This window comes from Lepidochelys kempii, chromosome 12 (assembly GCF_965140265.1).
Source record: "Lepidochelys kempii isolate rLepKem1 chromosome 12, rLepKem1.hap2, whole genome shotgun sequence".
Classification (NCBI taxonomy): domain Eukaryota; kingdom Metazoa; phylum Chordata; order Testudines; family Cheloniidae; genus Lepidochelys; species Lepidochelys kempii.
The window spans coordinates 39,901,002-39,919,846 of NC_133267.1; the positions used below are offsets into that span (position 1 = coordinate 39,901,002).

The following is an 18,845-nucleotide window of genomic DNA, read 5'->3' on the forward strand; positions in this document are numbered from 1 at the left end:
GTCCTTCTCTCTGGTCACACATTCCCAGGGGTTAACCGCCCCCTGAAACTGTCTCTCTCTGACTCTTCAGCACGCCTGGTCCCCGTCAATCCCCGTTCGTTTTACTGTTCCCCAGTCACTTACTGCAGGAAGCGCCGTTCACGGGGTGCAGTACATCCCACCGCTGCCACCAGTTGTCACGGCGTGTGCGGGAGTCCAGGCCCTGCACCCCTCTTCCTGGGATCCACTGAGACTCTCAGCCAGCCAGTAAAACAGAAGGTTTATTGGACAACAGGAACACAGTCCAAAACAGAGCTTGTGGGTACACCCAGGACCCCTCAATCACGTCCTTCTGGGGGAGCAGGGAGCTTAGACCCCAGCCCTGGGGTTCCCTGTGTTCCTCCCCCCAGCCCCAAACTGAAACTAAACCCCCCCAGCAGGCTCCCTCCTGCAGCCTGTCTTCACATTCCTGGGCAGAGGTGTCACCTCCCCCTCCCCCTCCTGGCTCAGGTGACAGGCTCTCAGGTCTCCCATCCCCAGGGCACATTCCCAGGTCAACACCCCCCCTCCCTGCTGAGTCACATCCTCACAGAAGGAACTTAGGTTGGTTTGGCATGATTTGTTCTTGGCACACCCATGCTGACGGGTCCTTAGAACTCGATTATCCTCTGGGGGCTCACAAACTGATTGGTTAACAATTTGTTCCAGGTCTGGAAGTCGGGCTGCCCGTCCGATAGTTCCCCGGGTCCTCTTTGTTCCCCCTTTTTAAAGACAGGTACAGCATTTGCCCTTCCCCAGTCCTCTGGGCCCTCGCCTGTCAGCTGGGAGTCCTCAAAGGTAACTGCTAACAGTTCTGTGATTGCGTCCGCTAGGTCCTCAAGTCCCCGAGGGTGCATTGACCAGGTCCTGGTGGCTGGGATCCATCCAGCTGGTGGAAATGTTCTTTGGCCGGCTGCTCTGAGCCTGGCAGCGCAGCCCTGGGGCTGGCAGCGAAGCAGTTAAAACTTGCTACTAGTCTCCCTCTTAGGGTTTTACTCATGAACTGCAGCTTGAGTCAGTGGCTGTGGAGGTGGCAGGCAGCGCGGTGGCTCAGGCTGGCAGAGGATGCTCCTGGTGTGAGCGCTCGCTGGGTGCGGGAGGCAGCGCAGAGAGAAGTGAGGCCAGCAAGCAGGTGAGCGGGGGGGCGGGGAGCGCAGACCAGGGGGCTGGGACAGAGGGATCCCCGGCTGCGAGCGGGGCTGCGAAGGAGTCAGGGAGTTGCCGGGCAGGTGCAGCTGGCAGGGGGAGGCTCCCAGGGGCTTTGGCAAACGCCGTGTGCCAGGGCAATGGGCCGCTGCCCACAGAACTTTCCCAGTGAACTTTGGCAGCAGCTGCCCTTGGCCCAAAGAGCCACAGCCTCCGACTTGGCGAATCTGTGAACGACGGGCGCCACGCGGCATGGCTCCGCTCTGGGTCCGAGCCCAAACGAAGTGTGTGCAGGAGTGAGCGAGCGTGTGTGCCCGGGAAGGTGCCATACATACCCACCTCCCCCCCACTATGGCGTGAAAGCCACCGACTGGTGCTGGGTGGGGGGTCCCCCTCACTCACATTTCCCCAGTGAGCAAGGGGGAAATGCAGAGCGCATCCTCTTGTGCCAGTTGGGCACAGACAAGGGCCAGCGAAACCCCTTCAGATCCCGACTCCAGTGGAGTCTGCATGGGGGGCTGGGCCGGGCGCCAGGCTGAGGGGCACTTTGGCAACCCCTGGAAGGGCGATGGAGCAGTGCGGAGCCACGGCCAGGTCTGCCCCTGGAGAGCCCGGTCCGTGTCGCCCACTGGGCTCTGCCGGGTCAACCTAGGAATGGCCGCGGGTAGCAAAGCCCTCGGCCAAGGTCCTGCTGAGCCCAGGGCACAGCCCATTCCTGGGGCATCCCCCAGATACACGGGGAGGTTTGTGGGGGGGAGTGGGACCCGGTGGTTACATGGGGAGGCGTGGGAAGGGAAGCGGGACCTGGTGGGTACACGGGGTGGGGTGGAGGGGGGAACGGGACCTGGTGGGTACACGGGGTGGGGGTGGGACCCTGGTGGGTACATGGGAAGGCAGGGGAGGGAGCTGGACCCCGGTGGTTACATGAGGAGGCATGCGGGGCGGAGCGGGACCCCGGTGGTTACACGGGGAGGCGTGGGGGTGGGGAGCAGGACCCTAGTGGGTATACGGGGTGGCGGGGGAGGGAGCAGGACCCCGGTGGTTACATGAGGAGGCATGTGGGGGGGAATGGGACCCCGGTGGTTACACGGGGAGGTCTGAAGGGAGCAGGGGCTTAGCCGAGCTAGACACTTTGATCTGAAGGGTCCCCACTCCCAGTGTGGCTTCCCCTAGCAGCAGCATGGCCGGGGGTGAGTCTGACTGACGCCATTGTGTGGCGGAGGTGGGGAGGGAAGGAAAGGGATCTCACCCCCAGCACTGGCTGGGTTAGCCGGGGGAGGGCAGGGGCACTGTCCCCAGGGGAGGGGCGGTAAGAAGGGGCATACGCAGGGGCAGGGAGGCAGGCACCCTCCTGCTGCAGCTCTCTGCCATCGGTCAGTATCCTGTTCGTCCCAGCCCCTCTCCCCCACACTCCCCCTGGCTCCCAGCTGCTGGGCCCTGCAGGAACCGCCCTGGTACCTGGGCCTGGGAACCCTGGCTGCACAGAGCATTCGCCTCGCGTCCCAGACTCTGGCAAAGTCTGTGCTGGCCCTGGCCCCGGGGGACTCCGGCCTCCCGAAGGTTCCCACAGCCCCTCCAGGGAGCAAGGACTAACCCGGAGAACAAGCAGGGACCGTGGTCCCCAGGAGCACCTCCCAGGGGCAGGTTGTGGCCCCTGGAACCCACGAAGTGGGCGCCGCGTGTCCCTCTGGCTCCAGCCAGCTGCCTGGTGTTCCCCGGTGCTGAGCACGGGCAGGCTGGAGCCAGGGCCAGTCACTTTGGCCCCAAGTGGCTCATCCCCACCCACTGTTCTGCCCCCCCCCACATCACACCTTCTCTGTCCCTCCCCACGTACGCAGGGCCCTGGCCAGGGACCTCTCCTGCCTCCTCCCCTCTGAGTGCGGGAAATGGCTCCTGCCCAGCTGGTTTCCCTGAGCTGGGGCTCCTGCGCCCACTCGCCCTCTGCTCACCCAAGTGCCTGCTCTGGGAGTGAGGCTGGAAGGCTCCAGGCTTCCTTCATCGGGGAGGTACATGCAGACCCCGGGCAACTCGACCCAGGCCAACCTGCAGCACCACCCCCCATCCCAGCCCTAGACTCCCCACACAGCTCTGTCAACACCCCTCACTGCCGACCCGCAGCCCCCTGCTACTCCAACCCTGCTCCCACAGCCCTGCCAGTGCCCCGCACGCCTGCCCCGCAGCCTCCTGATGTCCCAGCCCTGGGCCCCCCTTGGGCAGAGACTGTGGTGATCAGTTCTGTGGTGATTTCGGGAGGGAGCTGCGTGTCCCCAGGAGACAGGGCTCCTTGTCACGTGGGATGTGTGCCAGGATTTTAACCCAGGCATCGCCGAGTTCAAGGCCTGGGGTCCGTGCTCCGGGGGGCGTCTTTCCAAGGTGCCCTCGGCGATCTCAGCACCCAGCCAGCCGTTCCCTCAGCCGAGACTCATGGCAACATGTGGGGAGGGACGAGAGCTTCCTGGGTTCGCCTAGCAACACCCTGGGTTTCGCCGCTCGGCGGGGTGGACTGTGTGTTAGGGAGCCCCTGGGGGTGCGGGGTGCCCTGGGAGGCCTGTACTCTTTGGCTGCTGGGCAGTGGTGGATTCTCTGGCCTGGGCAGAACAGGGCGAGGAGCCCCAGGCAGAACCGGCCCGTCCTGCGGCTCCCTAGCGAGTGGCCCGGCCTGGGTTGCTCCGCCCGAGGGCCTGGTGGAGGGGGTCCGGCACGTGGCTCCCACGTGGGTGGCCTGCCGGGGGGAGCTGTCACACGCCAGCTCCTGCTCCTTGTTGTTCAGCAGGGTGGATTTGAATCCCTGCCATCAGCATCTCACTGGCACTCACACAACCTGCCCCCTCCCTTCTCTTCTGGGGCATCTGTGCTGAGCTGTGCCGCCCTGCCCCTGCCAGGAGAGGCTGGCGTGCCATGGTCACATGGCGCCGGCTGGGGGAGAGGGGAAGGCAGATCCCAGAGGGGGCTGGGTGCAGGGTTCTCTCCTTTCCATTCAGATCCTTCCCTCCCCTGTGCCGATGGTCCCTTCCTCCAACTCCCGGAGTGTGCATGGGGGAAGAGGAGGCTGTGCTTAGAGATGATCTCCCCTCCCAAGGGCCCTGGCCTTTCTCCAACCCGTCTGTGCTCTTGAACCCTGCAGGTGACCCCGCTGAGTGACCCCCAGCCGCCTGTCCCCCCGCAAGGAACGGGGACGGAGAACCCTGGGGTACCCAGTGCTCATCGAGCCATCCAACAAGAGACACTGACCCAGGCCAAACAGCGGGTCCCTCCTTCACCCTCTGCCCGGAGGAGCCTCCCACTCCTAGGCCCAGACGCCCCTGGACAATTCATCTTTCCGCAGAACGTCCGGGCCTCCTCCGGCGGCCCCCTTGGCCAGGCTGTCTGCTGCTGACGCCAGCCTCGCGGCCCACTCGAGACGGTTTTGGGGGGTTCCATTTAGCTGTTGACTTTGCAGCCGAGCCCATCGACCTCCCAGCCTGCATCTCTCTCGGCTTCCTCCCCGCGATGACAGCAGCGGCTTAGCCTTCCCCGCTGGCCACGGCAGCCGAGGGCCGGGCAGAGGCAATAGGAGCGTGAAGCGGGACCACCGTCTGCCAGGACACGCAGCGACTCACAAACGGGAGAGGGGGTTCGGGGGGCCCACGTGCTGCAGTCAGCCGGGTCAGCCGGGGCCGGTGCTGAGCAGGGCTGTGGGATCCAGCAGCCTGCAGGCGCCGTCTGGAGGGGAAGAACACCACACCCTCGCTCGTCAGCATCCGCGGGGGAAAGAAACCTGACGGGCATCCTTCGGCAGCTGGCTGGCGACGGGCTCTGGAGCTGGCAGCGCCTCCTGCAGGTCACAGTCATGAGGTGCAGGTTTCAGAGAGGCCAGTGACAGTGAGGAACAAATCAGAAGCCACCTGCTAACTGGGGCTGTGCTGGCAGCTGGCCCCTCCTCACCTGAGCTCCTTCTCTGCCAGAGGGCTCGGTGCCCAGCCCGACACCCAGGCCTTGTCTAACAGGAGGTTCCCTGACGGCCGCCCCTGAGAGGCTGCACTCTTCTGAGCCTGCTGCTGCCTGGCTGGAAAAAGCCCCCGTCCCATAACTCTTCCCGGGGCTGCCTCTGCCTCCGGTCTCCACCCATCACAGCCCCGGACGCCCTTTGCCCGCAAGTCCAGATCTTAACTCCACGTTCTTCTGCCTGTCCGTCCCACCACCGACTCCTCCGAGAAAGGACCCCGCCCATCCTGCCCTCCGCCAGGATGAACGAGATCCCAGACCAGGCGTCCCAGTCCTCCCTGGGGGTGGTCTCGGCCACCTGCGTCTCCAAAGTAGAGCTGCGGGTCAGCTGCAAACACCTGCTCGACCGGGACACGCTCAACAAGTCGGACCCCTGTGTGGTGCTGCTCATGCAGTCCCAGGGCCAGTGGATGGAGGTAGGTGGGAGGCGCAGGCGGTGGGGCCAGCCCGGGGCTGGGTGCGGGCAGGAGGGGGGCCTCTTGGTGTTTCTATTGGCCTGGCCGCATGCATGGTGCTTACACTGCTGGGCGTGCCCATGGGCCGGGGGCAGCACGGGACAGCCAGGGGAACAGGGCTCAGCACGTACCCTGGGGGGGGCTCTCGTCAGGGCTGGGCCAAGGGACTTCTCCCCAGACTCTGAACAGGAATTTTCATCAATGTTCGGGGGGGGGGGGCAGATCTGGATGAAAACGTGCTTGTTTGCGGCTGCGAATTCCACATTTGAGCAGCCCCTTTCCCCTCTCCCCTCAGTCGCTTTGTGGCCTTGGAACATTTTGTAGCACCCGGTGTTCTGGATCCATTCGGGGTGGGTGCCAGAGGGGCTAAGCCAGATCCTTCCCTCCCCTGTGCCGATGGTCCCTTCTTCCAACTCCCGGAGTGTGCATGGGGGAAGAGGGGGCTGTGCTTAGAGATCATCTCCCCTCCTGTGCAGCACCCGCACAGGGCTTCTCCCCATGACATTGCTGCACTGCTGCAAACGCCCAGTGTAGACGCTCCACACGGGTGTGAGTGAGCTGTGGGCCCCCCTCCACCCCCCAAGTCTTGTGCAAACCCTCACGTTTGCAGGTACTTGCAGGGTTGCTTTGAATTCCTCCTGCATTCTATGAACACAAATAGCTGGGTTTGAGCATCCGAAGTGGCGGAACCGCATGGGCACAGGGGGAGTTTTCCTTTCCCATTGCTGCCCCCCCCCACAGCCTTGGAAGTAGAGCTGGGGGGATGTTTGTACTGAGAACAGCTTCCCCTGGGTGCTCTTTTCGTGGCCATTCCCTGCCGATGGGGGTCACGGTCCCGGGTTCGGAGTCGCCACAGGGGCACTTTCGTGGCACGTCCATTTGGACCTGCCCCTGGGGGCCTGATCCAGAGAGTTGCGCTCATCCTATCCGGATCCGGGAACGATCCCTTGTGTCCACCGGGTCCGGGCACAACACACCGAGCTGGAATTTCACATCTGTGCGTGCTGGGATTTACACTGGGCGTCCCTGGGATTTACTCAGCAGCTTGGCCCGAGGGTGACCAGACAACAAGTGTGAAAAATCGGGACAGGGTGTGGGGGGTAATAGGTGCCTATAGAAGAACATGCCCCAAATATCAGGACTGTCCCTATAAAATAGGGACATCTGGTCACCCTACTTGACCCTGATTGCAGGTGTGTTCAGGGAATTGCTGACTGCCGTCGGAAAAAGGCCAGATTCCCAGAGCTGGTTCTCACGGCTGATTCCCTGGGAGCTGGGGCAGGCGGCGCTGAGCTGCTGCTGAGCCAGTGTGTCCGGGTGTGGAGGGGGGGCAAGTCCACGCTCCCCCACCCCCAAGTGCACTGGGACCAGGGGGTGGTTAACTAGCCGGTGATCCCTGTTAGGGACTTCAACACCGCTTCACCAGAGACCTGCTGTGATTGCAGAGGCCCCAGCCTGGTGCTGCTCCCTGGTCCCTCGTCTGAGGGGACGTCCTCATGTCAGCCCTGTCCCCACCAAGGAGCGAGTCCCGCCCCAGCGCCCGGGCAGGGGCTGAGTCACACACACTGGGTCCCATGGGCGAGCTGTGGCAAGCGGCGAGAGCCCTGCTTAGCCATTCAGCCCAGGGCCTTGTCAGTGTGAGCTCCTCAAGGCTCACAGCCCCCCAAGGCAGGGGATGCAGAGAGGGAAACAGAGGCATAGAGAGGGTCAGGGCCTTGCCCTCGGTCAGTGGCAGAACCAGGAGCCCTGGCTCACAGGCTACTGCCCTGGGCGCAAGGCATTGCCGCTTTCTGAGCCTGGTTGAAGAGGGAGGGAAAGGAGCGTCAGGCAGGCCCTCCCGCTCCCATGACCCTACTAACCCCGGCCCTTGAGCCCCGCTTTGGCTGGCTTTGGTCACACGCCTGCCCCGTCGCTCTGCGGGGGAACTGGTTTTAACAGCACTGAGGCTTTTCTGCCATCTCTCGTGGCAGGGGGTGCGGGGCACACGGGGGGCCCAGCCTGCCTGCGCTCACCCCTGCCTGGCAGAGCGAGCAGAGACTGGGAGGCAGGGGGCCGACCCGGGTTCAGCTCCCTGTTCTGAGGCCAGCAGCCTGTGCCATGCAGGGTCCGCCTGAATGAGGCTAATGAGCCCCTGTGGCCTAAACAATCGATGCATGACCCTGTAGGTCCCATCCTCTCTCTCTGCCTCAGTTTCCACATTGGTCATACTGGTATAGCTCCACCACCCTGCCTCACCATGGAGCTGCTAGGGCTAATGGAGATGCTGATTAATGAGTATTAATTACCTATCATGTGACACTGGGTGAATGTGAGTGATGGATTCTGGGGGCGTCACCACAAGGAGAGTGTCTGAGCCTGGGGACTTTGCAGTTGATTCACCTGGGTCCCAGTGTCCCCCTTTTGCCCCAGCTGACCCCTTGGGCCACATTGAGAACTCCTTGCTCACATTGTACAGGGGCAAAACTCCCTCTGTGGTGGATGCCTGGGCCTGTCCGCGGGGTCCGGCTGTTGTCAGACACCTGCAGTGAGCCCTGCTGGGATGCACCCATCGCTGGACTCCCAGACCCCAGCCCTAGGGGGTTGTTTGTGCAACAGTCACAACCACTTTAGCCAAGGAAATATCACCCAGGCATCACAACCAGGTCTCCATCCCCACCAGGGCCCGTTGCAATCTGTGCTGGAAATAACCCGGACTGCCCCTGCTCCTGGGGCTGCCACCAGCAGGAGATGGGGGACTGTGGTGCCAGGGGGCACTGAGGCAGCTGGGGATGCAAGGTGCCATGCACGCCCTGCTGCCCATAGGCCACAGCCCAGTGCTGGCCAGGGAGGGAGCTGTGCTGAGCCCGGTACCTGCAGACCCCCCTTCCCACCTTCTCCATGACCATGGGGCAGCTGGCAGTGTTGCTGGGACTGGTGCTGACCCTGAGAGGGGTCAGGTTGGTGCCATGGCATGGCCAGGCTGGAGCCGCGGGCTCCCTGCTGGCGCTAGATGGTGGGTGGGGCTTTGCAGAGGCCCTGCCCCTGCCGAGTTCTCTCGGCGGGTGAGGGAGGCAGCGGGTCCGTGGCTCTCAGTGCCTGGAGGTGATGGCAGGGGCGGTGCTGCTCCCTGGAGCCCATTCTGCGCTCCCCAGGGTTGATCTGGGACCCGGGCTCTGGGGCTGGCGCTGTCCTGGCAGGGTGCCTTCCCCAGGAAGTTGTTCTGTTGACTCAGAGCTGGCAGGGGGTTGGTGTGTGGGAGGCCGCGCCGTTCCTTCTGCCAGCATGGCTCAGCGCATGAGAAAACGCACACCGAGCCCTTCCTGCGGTACACAGGGATTCGGGCTCCAGGCAACACCCCTGCCCCCGGAGCCCCGCTGCTCCCCACCGCCCCTGCCACTCCCCTCTGGAACCAGGGCCCGACAGCAGCCCTGGGGAGAGACTGGCCTGTGTATCCCACCCCCCGACCCGTGGCACGGCGCAGGGTCACCCCATCACACAGCTGGGCTGGCGCCTCCTGGCTTCAGGGATTGCCATTACACCCCCGCGGGGCCCCACCTTCACCTGGTAAATCAAGGGCCAATAAAATACGAAGTTGGCTAAAAAAGTGTCGTCCCCCCCCAGCAAACCTGGCCAGCTGATAGACTACGTAGCCAGAGCCCGCCAGGCCAGCGTACGCACGCAGGACATCGTCTGCAACCACCACCGATGGGCTCCATGACTCCTGGAGCATACAGCCATGTCTAGTCCTCCTTCTTCTGCTGCACTGAGATGGGCAGGCCAGGGGGCTCTGCCCCCCCAGAGCCCCTATATGCTGCTTCTGGTGTTTGGCATTGTCTGGGATGGGATGGGCGTGCGTGCCCTGTCCTCCTGGGCTTGGTCCAGGAGGCTTCTGTTCCTCCGCTAGGACTCACCTCAGACCTGGCTGTGACATGGGCCAGGTGGTACAGCTGTCACCATGGGTACGGCGTGGGATGGGGGGGCGGAGCCGTCACCGTGGGTACGGCATGGGACAGGGGGCGGAGCCGTCACCGTGGGTACGGCGTGGGACAGGGGGGAGGAGCCGTCACCGTGGGTACAGCGTGGGACGGGGGGGGGGGAGCCGTCACCGTGGGTACGGCGTGGGACGGGGGGGGGGCGGAGCCATCACCGTGGGTATAACACAGGACAGATGTTAGAGTTGTCACCTTGGCAGATTGCTGGCCTCTTTCTGTTTTGAAATCTGAATGTTGAATCTGAAATTTGAATCTGATAACAGTTGGACATTCTCATTGTAATGTTTCTTTTGTGCTAGTTTCCCGGTATTAGCTCTTCTGTCACTACTTCATGATTAATTGCCTTTGGCTCAGACAGTTGGTTTGGTGTTCGCAGTTGGACAAGTCGTACAAAACACACAATGTCCAGTAAGTTCTTGGAATACAGTGGGCACAAGTTTTTGTTCCAGCGCGTGGAGGAAGTAACCGGGTGCAGCCATTGTAGGATTGAGTCTGACCAACAGGGGGAGTTGGCTGCGAATCTGAAAGCTGAATGCAATTTGGGTGAAAATGACCATGAAATGGTCGTTTTTATGATTCTCAGGAAAGGAAGGTGTGAGAGCAGTAGAAGAAGGACAATGGACTTCAAAAAAGCGCACTTTAACCAACTCAGAGAACTGGTAGGTGAGGTCCCACGGGAGAATATCTGAGGGATACAGGAGATCAGGAGAGCTGGCAGTTTCTCAAGGAGGCACAGCTTCAAACTATATTAATATATTATTATTAATTATTATGAATATATTAATAAACAATATTAGAGGCACAGCTTCAAACTATCCTGATGCAAGGAAAGACAGGAAGACTAGTCAGAGGCCAGAATGGCTGAATCAGGAGCTCCTGAATGACCTGAAAAGCAAAAAAGGATCCTACAAAAAGCGGAAACATGGACAAATTGCTAAGGAGCAGCACAAAAGAACAGCACCCGCATGTAGGGACAACAATCAGAAAAGCTAAGGCACAAAATGAGTTACACCTAGCAAGGGACATAAAATGCAATAGGAAGCATTTCTTTAAATACTGTAGGAGCAAGAGAAAGACAAAGGAAAGCGGAGGTCCTCTACTTAGCGGGGAAGGAGAGCTAATAACTGATGACATCAAGCAGTCTGTGGTACTTACTGCTTATTTTGCTTCAGTCTTCACTAAAAAGGTTAATGGTGACCAGATATTCAACCTAATTAATATTAAGAACAAGGGGGAAGGAACACAAGCCGAAATAGGGAAAGAACAGGTTAACGAATATTTAGATAAGTTAGATGTATTCAAGTTGGCAGGGTCTGATGAAATTCACCTTAGGATACTTAAGGAACTAGCTGAAGCAATCTGAGAACCATTACCAATTATCTACGAGGACTCATGGAGGATGGGTAAGGTCCCAGAGGACAGGAGAAGGGCAAACATAGCACCTAGCTTTAGAAAGGGGAACAAAAAGGACCTGAAGTATTATAGACTGGTCAACCTAATCTTGATACCTGGAACAATACTGGAACAAATTATTAAGCAATCAGTGTGGAAGCACCTGGAGGATAACAGGATTATAAAGAATAACCATCATGGATTTGTCCAGAACAGATCATGCCAAAGCAACCTGATTTCCTTCGTTGCCAGGGTTACTGACCTACAGATGTGGGGGATGTGACAGTCGATGTGATGTCTGACCCCGTTCTGTGTGACATTTTCACAAGGAAACGAGGGAAATGTGCTCTAGATGAAATTACAAGAAGGTGGATGCGCAAGTAGTTGAAAGATCGCACTCAAAGAGTAGTTATCAATGGCTCACTGTCGAACTGGGAGTGGATCCTGCAGGGGTCAGTCCCGTGTCCAGCACTATTTAATACTTTCACTGAAAACTTGGATAATGGAGTGGAGAGTGTACTTATACAGTGTGCAGATGACATCAAGCTGGGAGGAAGTGCAAGCACTTTGGAGGGCAGGATTAGAATTTAAAATCACCTTGACACATTGGAGACTTGGTCTGAAACCAACAAGATGAAATGCAATACAGAGAAGTGCAAAGCACTGCACTTAGGAAGGAAAAGCAAATGTACAGGTACGAACTGGGGAATAACTGGTGAGGTGGTGGTGTTGCTGAAAAGGGATCTGGGGGTTAGAGCGGATCACACATTGAATCTGAGTCGACAATGTGACGCAGCTGCAAAAAAGGCCAATATAATTCCGGGGTGTGTTAACAGTCATGTTGTGTGTAAGACACGGGAGGTCATTGTCTTGCTCGACTTGGCCTGGTGAGGCCCCAGCCAGGGTACTGTGTCCAGTCCTGGGCACTGCTCTTTAGGAAAATGTGGAGAAATTTGGAAGAATCCAGAGGAGAGCAACAAAAACGAGAAAAGGTTTAGAAACCCTGACCTGTGGGGTGGGGTTAAAACACTGGGGATGTTTAGTTCTGAGAAAAGAAAACTGAGCGGGGACCTGGTAAGTCCTCAAATCAGTGAGGGGCTGCTCTAAAGAGGACAGCGTCAGTTGTTCTCTGTGTCCACTGAAGGCCGGACAAGAAGTGATGGGCTTAATCTGCAGCAAGGGAGACTGAGGTTTGATATTAGGAAAAACGTCCGTTGGCACTCAGGGTTTTGTCCTACTAGCCATGAGCCCGGGGACTGGCGCTCGCAATGAAGCACGGCGCGGTGTGTTGAAATATTCTAACAATGGCTCAGCTTGAATCTGCCAGGGCTTTGTTATCTGGACTGACTTTTCTGCTAACCCCCTTGCCTGGGCTCAGTGTGGGCTCCACGCAGAGCGCTCGGACTGAGAGCTCAGAGGGTTGCTGAGAGAAGCCCCTCGTGAATTGTCACTGCTCTTTGTCCACCCGGAGTGATTTTCACCATGATCCCATTGCCACAGCTCAATGAGCACCGTGAGCGGTGTCCCTGGATAAGAGACAATCCTTTCCATTGAATTCCCATGGATCCGCTCCAACCTTGGGCCAAGGACAAGCCGGAATGTCATGTGGTTTTGGTGGCTTTTGTGCTTTCTGCATCATGTATTGATTGCCGATGCCACTTTTGGGTACTTTCCCTCCCGTGGCAGCATTCACACCTGGCCAGAACATGACATCTCTAGCTCCACTCTGATGCTTCTCAGTACCCAGGTGGGCTCTGTGGAGCATTTCCAGCCACGTGTTGCGTAGCATTACGACACACGGTCCTCTGCAGCAATTTCATCTCAATTGTGGGGGCCTGGGCTTGCCCTGTGGCCAGCCATCTGGAATTACTCGCTCAAGCTCTGGTACGGTTGGGACCTGTTTCCTGTCCTAGTTGAGCTCACCGTGTTTTCTGTTAGAATGTGAGTTGTGTTTACTCTGGACTCCACCCCACCTGCTCCTTGCCTTGAAAGCGGAAGAAGCAACTTCCTCTGGGGCCCGTAGCTCAGCGGAACCTGCCATTCTGCAATGTCAGGCCAGACCTTTGCGCCATGGGGGTGTGGGGTAGAGCCTGGCTACCAAGGGCTCATGCTCCGTTGCTTCCCCAGCCAAATTCGGCCTCTAAAGCATAGTCAGGAAAGAGCTGCAAACAAAAGGGCCGGGGGTGGGCCTGAGCGCCGTCCTACTGTGTGGAGTCAGGGCTGGGAGCCGGCGCCGTCCGGTGATTGTGTCGCAGCAGCACGGCCCCCAGCCCGGGTGAGGGCAGAGGGTCTCCGGTCAGCTCTGAGCACTGCAGCACCCACGTGCCTGTGCCACCTTCCCTTGCCAGTCAGCCCAGCCCCACTCCACACTGGCCCCAGGCAGCCCGCTGAGGGAGCCCTTCCTGGGGCCAGCATGGAGAGAAATTTGTCTAAGCTTCCCAGGAAGCTCTGGGAGGCCTCCTCATTTCGGTGTGTTTCCATCGGTGGCCTTGTCTCCCCTGGTTCGGGTCGTGTTGGGCTCCTTTGTCACCGACACCTGCTTCCCTTCATTTTAAGGTTTTTCCCTGGTCCATGGGGTGTTGATTGTTTTCACCCCAGCTGTGTGTGACGGGGTGCGGCAGGAGCACTGCACAGGGGTGTGGGATGGGGTGCGGCAGGAGCACTGCACAGGGGTGTGTGATGGGGTGCGCCAGGAGCACTGCACAGGGTGTGGGTGATGGGGTGCGGGAGGAGCACTGCACAGGGGTGTGTGATGGGGTGCAGTAGGAGCACTGCACAGGGGTGTGTGATGGAGTGCAGTAGGAGCACTGCACAGGGGTGTGGGATGGGGTGCGGCAGGAGCACAGCACAGGGGTGTGTGATGGGGTGCGCCAGGAGCACTGCACAGGGTGTGGGTGATGGGGTGCGGGAGGAGCACTGCACAGGGGTGGGTGATGGGGTGCGGGAGGAGCACTGCACAGGGGTGTGTGATGGGGTGCAGTAGGAGCACTGCACAGGGTTTGTGTGACGGGGTGCGGGAGGAGCACTGCACAGGGGTGTGTGATGGGGTGCAGTAGGAGCACTGCACAGGGGTGTGTGATGGGGTGCGCCAGGAGCACTGCACAGGGGTGTGTGATGGGGTGCGCCAGGAGCACTGCACAGGGGTGTGTGATGGGGTGCAGTAGGAGCACTGCACAGGGGTGTGTGATGGAGTGCAGTAGGAGCACTGCACAGGGGTGGGTGATGGGGTGCAGTAGGAGCACTGCACAGGGGTGGGTGATGGGGTGCAGTAGGAGCACTGCACAGGGGTGTGTGATGGGGTGCGCCAGGAGCACTGCACAGGGGTGTGTGATGGGGTGCAGTAGGAGCACTGCACAGGGGTGTGTGATGGGGTGCGCCAGGAGCACTGCACAGGGGTGTGTGATGGGGTGCAGTAGGAGCACTGCACAGGGGTGTGTGATGGGGTGCGGGAGGAGCACTGCACAGGGGTGGGTGATGGGGTGCGGGAGGAGCACTGCACAGGGGTGTGTGATGGGGTGCGGGAGGAGCACTGCACAGGGGTGGGTGATGGGGTGCGAGAGGAGCACTGCACAGGGGTGGGTGATGGGGTGCGGGAGGAGCACTGCACAGGGGTGTGTGATGGGGTGCGGGAGGAGCACTGCACAGGGTGTGGGTGATGGGGTGCGTCAGGAGCACTGCACAGGGGTGGGTGATGGGGTGCGCCAGGAGCACTGCACAGGGGTGTGTGATGGGGTGCGGCAGGAGCACTGCACAGGGGTGGGTGATGGGGCGCGGGAGGAGCACTGCACAGGGGTATCTGCACTCGGTGCCCCCAGGCAGACACGGATCTGCACCCTGTGCCCTTGGGCAGACAGATCTGCACACGATGCCCCCGGGCAGACACAAATCTGCACACGATGCCCCATGGCAGATACAGATCTGCACCCGGTGCCCCATGGCAGACATGGATCTGCACCCTGTGCCCCTGGGAAGACACAGATCTGCACGCTGAATAAAGCACTAATGATGGGCTAGAGAATTTGCCAGCTCGGGGCTCCGTTGGAAGGCATGAGAGGTGGTGAGGAGAGGCAGATGGGAGCAGCTGAGTAGTGGGGGTGCATGTGGCCAGATGCATAGCAAGTGCAGGGAAGGATCAAAGCATGCTGGTTTCTGTGCTGTGCAGCCGATCCCCCAGCCGAACAGCAGCCAGGGGACTTAAGCTGCAGCTAAGTCTGCTAAGCCGTCAAATTGTGTGTGTCTGTTCAGCAGTCTGACACCGGTACAGAGATTTGCGGCAGCAGCTTGATAATCCTGAGAGAAGAGGCTCCAGTCCTGCAGAGTCCCTGCCAATGGCTGGGCTCCGTTCCATTCCTGCCTGGGACCCCAGGGCCTCGCTAGTCAAGACCTTGGCAGTGGGGCCTGAGCCCTCCACGTCCTGGCTTTCTGCACATCCATGAAGGGTCCCGATCCTGCATTCATCCTTCCACCCCGGCTCAGAGCCCATGGCCACAGCCAGGGGCTGGCTGGCGAATGGGGGATCGGTCCCTCTACCAGTCCCCCGTCCCGAAGTCTTCCTGGCTGAAATCAGTGACAACTGGGTGCCGCTCACTCGTGCCAGAGCACCTCCCGGGAAGCTGGCTGGGCCCAGGCAGGGGGCCTGCTGTGCACAGTATCCCTGGGAGTTGCCTGAGGATCCGGGTCACAGCCCTCCAGTGTTTGCAGGGTCCCCATCTGCCCCCCTACCACTGCGCTGACGGGGCTGCTAGCGGGGCATCTGCCCGGGAGAAAGAAGAGGATACAAGCAGAGAACAAGGGGGCAGGGAACCCCTTTCCCCTGGAGAGGGCTTACTCCTCCTGGGGAATACTGTTCTCTCTCCGCACAGCTTCTGGGGCTTCCTGGGTCCCTTCTCTGCAGATCCTGGCCCAGGCACTTTGCTCATTTCCATGCACAGGGCTGATCCCACGTTGATTGAGTGGGTCCTGAGCAGCCTGGAGAAACGGGTGCTCCCTCTCTGCCCATGTAACGGGCGAGTGCACCTGGCACTGCCCGCAAGGGAGAGCAACGAGCGCCCCTCTCGCCCGTAACATCGGGTGCTGCCCACCAGCGACATGACTCCCTGGTGTGGCTAGTAAATCAGAGGGGCGTGGGCCCTGTTCAGCTTCCAGGGAGGAGGTGGCAAAGCTGCCGTGGCCGTTGCTTGGAGGAGGTGCTGCCCCACAGAGAACAGCGGGCGTGGCCCCCTTGGTGGAGTCCATGGGAAGCTGAGTCCAGAGACCCGAGAGGGGAGGGCTGGCTGGGTGAGGCACCCTGAGGAATCACTGGGACAAATACCCTCCAGCTCCAACAGTGCCCCCTAGTGCTCAGTACCCAGAGCCCCCTGCACCCCCCAGGCATGGGCCTGAGCCGCGAACTGGCGACACATGCAGCTTTCTCTTCCCAGAGTCATTGATGATCGAGTAGCTCATTAGCATCTCATCTGCATTCCCCACACTAACGAGTCCGTGTTCAGCAGGGTTTGAGACGTTTTATTCAGTTTCCTTAGAAGTGCAGGTTTCCGGGACACTGGAGCTGCTGCATCCCGGGGTGGCTAGTGACTCGGCCGGGCATGGGCCCTGCTCTGGCTTCCCGGGAGGGGGATGGCAAAGCCTCAGGGTGTGAAGCCGCTTGCCTGTCAGAGGGGACATCGGGGCACTGCCCAGCTGCCGCCAAGCCAGGGACATGGGGGCAGCAAGAGAAAGCGGCAGCCCAGAGTTAATCCCTCTCTCGGTGTGAGCGCTCCGGGGTTTAAGTTCATGGCAGTTCATACAAACACTGGGTTTGCTCCTGCGGGAGGGACAGAGCCGAAGGTTTGATTCTGCTCCTGCATTTTCCCCTACATTCAAACTGTGTTTAGAACTGCGTTTAAAACCAATGTAGAACTTGGGCCCTTCGGAGGGGAAAAGCCCTCGGTGCAGGGCATGTCAAAGAATTCTGCCGCTTGCAAACTGAGACGCGGTTTAAAAATGGCTATTTTTGTAGACCCTACCAAAACCTGCCTTTTCAAGTCTTGCTCCCCGGCTGTGTTTTCGGCAGCAGTTAAAGAACAAAGCCCCTTGTTAGAGCCGGGCCCGCACAGGGCCAAGGGATGGTTCAGGGCACAGTAGGCACTGACCCTGAACAGGGACTAGGTTCATCGGGGCGCCATCCAGGTCTGACATGCGGAGAACCGATCGCTGCTCGTCTGCTGGGAAGAGGCGGTGGAAAAAAACGATGCTTCTCTTTGGACATTACAAAGGGCAGGATAGTGCCCCTACTGCCCCCCGTCCTGCCCGACCGCCTGGCATAGCGCCCTCCAGCGGTGGTATTGTGGGCAGGGAGCACTGCTGGCCTCTCCTTGCCCAGGGGGCGTTTGCGGCGCTGGCAGCTGGGAAAACCCTCTCCCTGCTGGTAAGTGAGGCCATCTCATCCGGAGCACCAGAGCCCGGGTGCGGTGCAGAACCAGGCCCTCCCCCAGTGCAGGGCTGTAGGCCCTGAGGGCCCAGCCTTGTGGGTGAAAAGAGGCAGGGGTCTTCCCACGGGGAACAGAAGGCTCCGTCTCTGAGCCCACCATGCCAGTTGGCACCAGCTGACAGCCTCCGTGGCAGAGGCTCTTGGCCTGGAGCCAGCGCCCCAGCCCTGTGGGTGGGTGGGGGGCAGCCTGTAAGGTGAGGAGGGGGGAGCTTGCTTTTTGGTTATTGCTATTGGTTACTGCTATTGCCGGGGCTGCTTTGTGGATCAGGAGAGGCCCTCGGTCTCCAGGGCTGCTGGGCAGGGCCCTGATTCTCCTCTGGCCTCCAGGTGGACAGGAGCGAGGTCATCAAGAGCAACCTGCACCCCGTCTTCTCCAAGGTTTTCACGGTGGACTATTACTTCGAGGAAGTGCAGAAGCTGCGGTTCGAGGTGTATGACAGTCACGGGCACTCCAGCCTCGGGACACATGATGACGACTTCCTGGGGGGCATGGAGTGCACAGTGGGCCAGGTACTCGCCCTTGCTGTCCCACCGGGGCAGGCGCCCGGGAGTCGCTCCTCTCACCTGTCCCCAGCCTGTGGCCCAGCAGGGCTGCGGTGTTTCCTGCGGAGGAATCCTGCCATTCGGCCGTTCACTGCTCCCGGGTGCGGGGCTGCTCCATTCCTTGCCTGGGAAGGTGGCTCAGTGCGGCCTGCAGAATGGCTTAGCGGTGCCAGGAACATATCACCGCCATAGCTGCCCGTTGCAGGATATTGTCATTGCGATTAGTGGCACGCCCTAGGAGTGGGAGTTCTGAGCGCTCCCGGCCTAGGATGGGCTGGCGTCAGACCCGCCGTGCGCTGACCTCCCAGGGCTGGGGAAGTCCCGGATAGTCTCTAATGGCATTTCCAGTGGGACTGGAAATCCCCCGGGGCCAAGAGGAAAGCGGAGGGAGGATGTGGTGGGTTAACGTGGCCAGGGCCAGGGAGAACTTGACGTAGCAGGGATGGCTCTCAGCTCCAGGAGAAGGGAGCGATTTCAGCGCTGTCAGGAAGCCCCGCTGCTTGGCACATCTTAGCGCTGACTGTCTGTAAAGGCCAAGCACTGTCCATGAATCGCTGGCAAGTCCTTGCCAGGGCCCCGCCAGGCCGGGGGAGCTCGGTGTGCGGTGCAGGCTTGGCTTAGCACTGGTTCCACCCGCAGGGGTTCACTGGCCCCCGTGTTGACGTCCTCCGGCATGACTCGTGCCAGCGTCCCCTGAGTGACTCAGACGCTAACGTCTCGCCCGAGACGACTCCCACAGCAACGTGTCTCCTGGGGCCGCTCGTGCTTCAGCACGACTCCAGTGCCGCCATCTCTGGCATGGCTGTGTCTCCCCGGGGTGTCACCTGGGCCCATGGCTCCCCTGCCCCCATCCCCAGGGCATCGCGG

General features: G+C 60.3%; 1 protein-coding gene across 2 annotated transcripts in view; it reads left to right on the forward strand.

The window, feature by feature from the left end:
• The first annotated feature begins 1,053 nt into the window (after window positions 1–1,053).
• CPNE7 (copine 7) overlaps window positions 1,054–18,845 on the forward strand; it is a 36,259-nt gene continuing 18,467 nt past the window's right edge. The window contains exons 1-3 of one of the 2 annotated variants that reach the window (XM_073308242.1): window positions 1,054–1,150; window positions 4,289–5,564; window positions 17,763–17,945. In XM_073308242.1, coding sequence (XP_073164343.1) covers window positions 5,391–5,564; window positions 17,763–17,945 — 357 coding nt within the window. In that variant the 5' untranslated portion in view covers window positions 1,054–1,150; window positions 4,289–5,390. Of the gene's footprint in view, window positions 1,151–4,288; window positions 5,565–17,222; window positions 17,373–17,762; window positions 17,946–18,845 lie in introns of those variants that run through there. The other variant, XM_073308243.1, reaches the window with a different exon arrangement.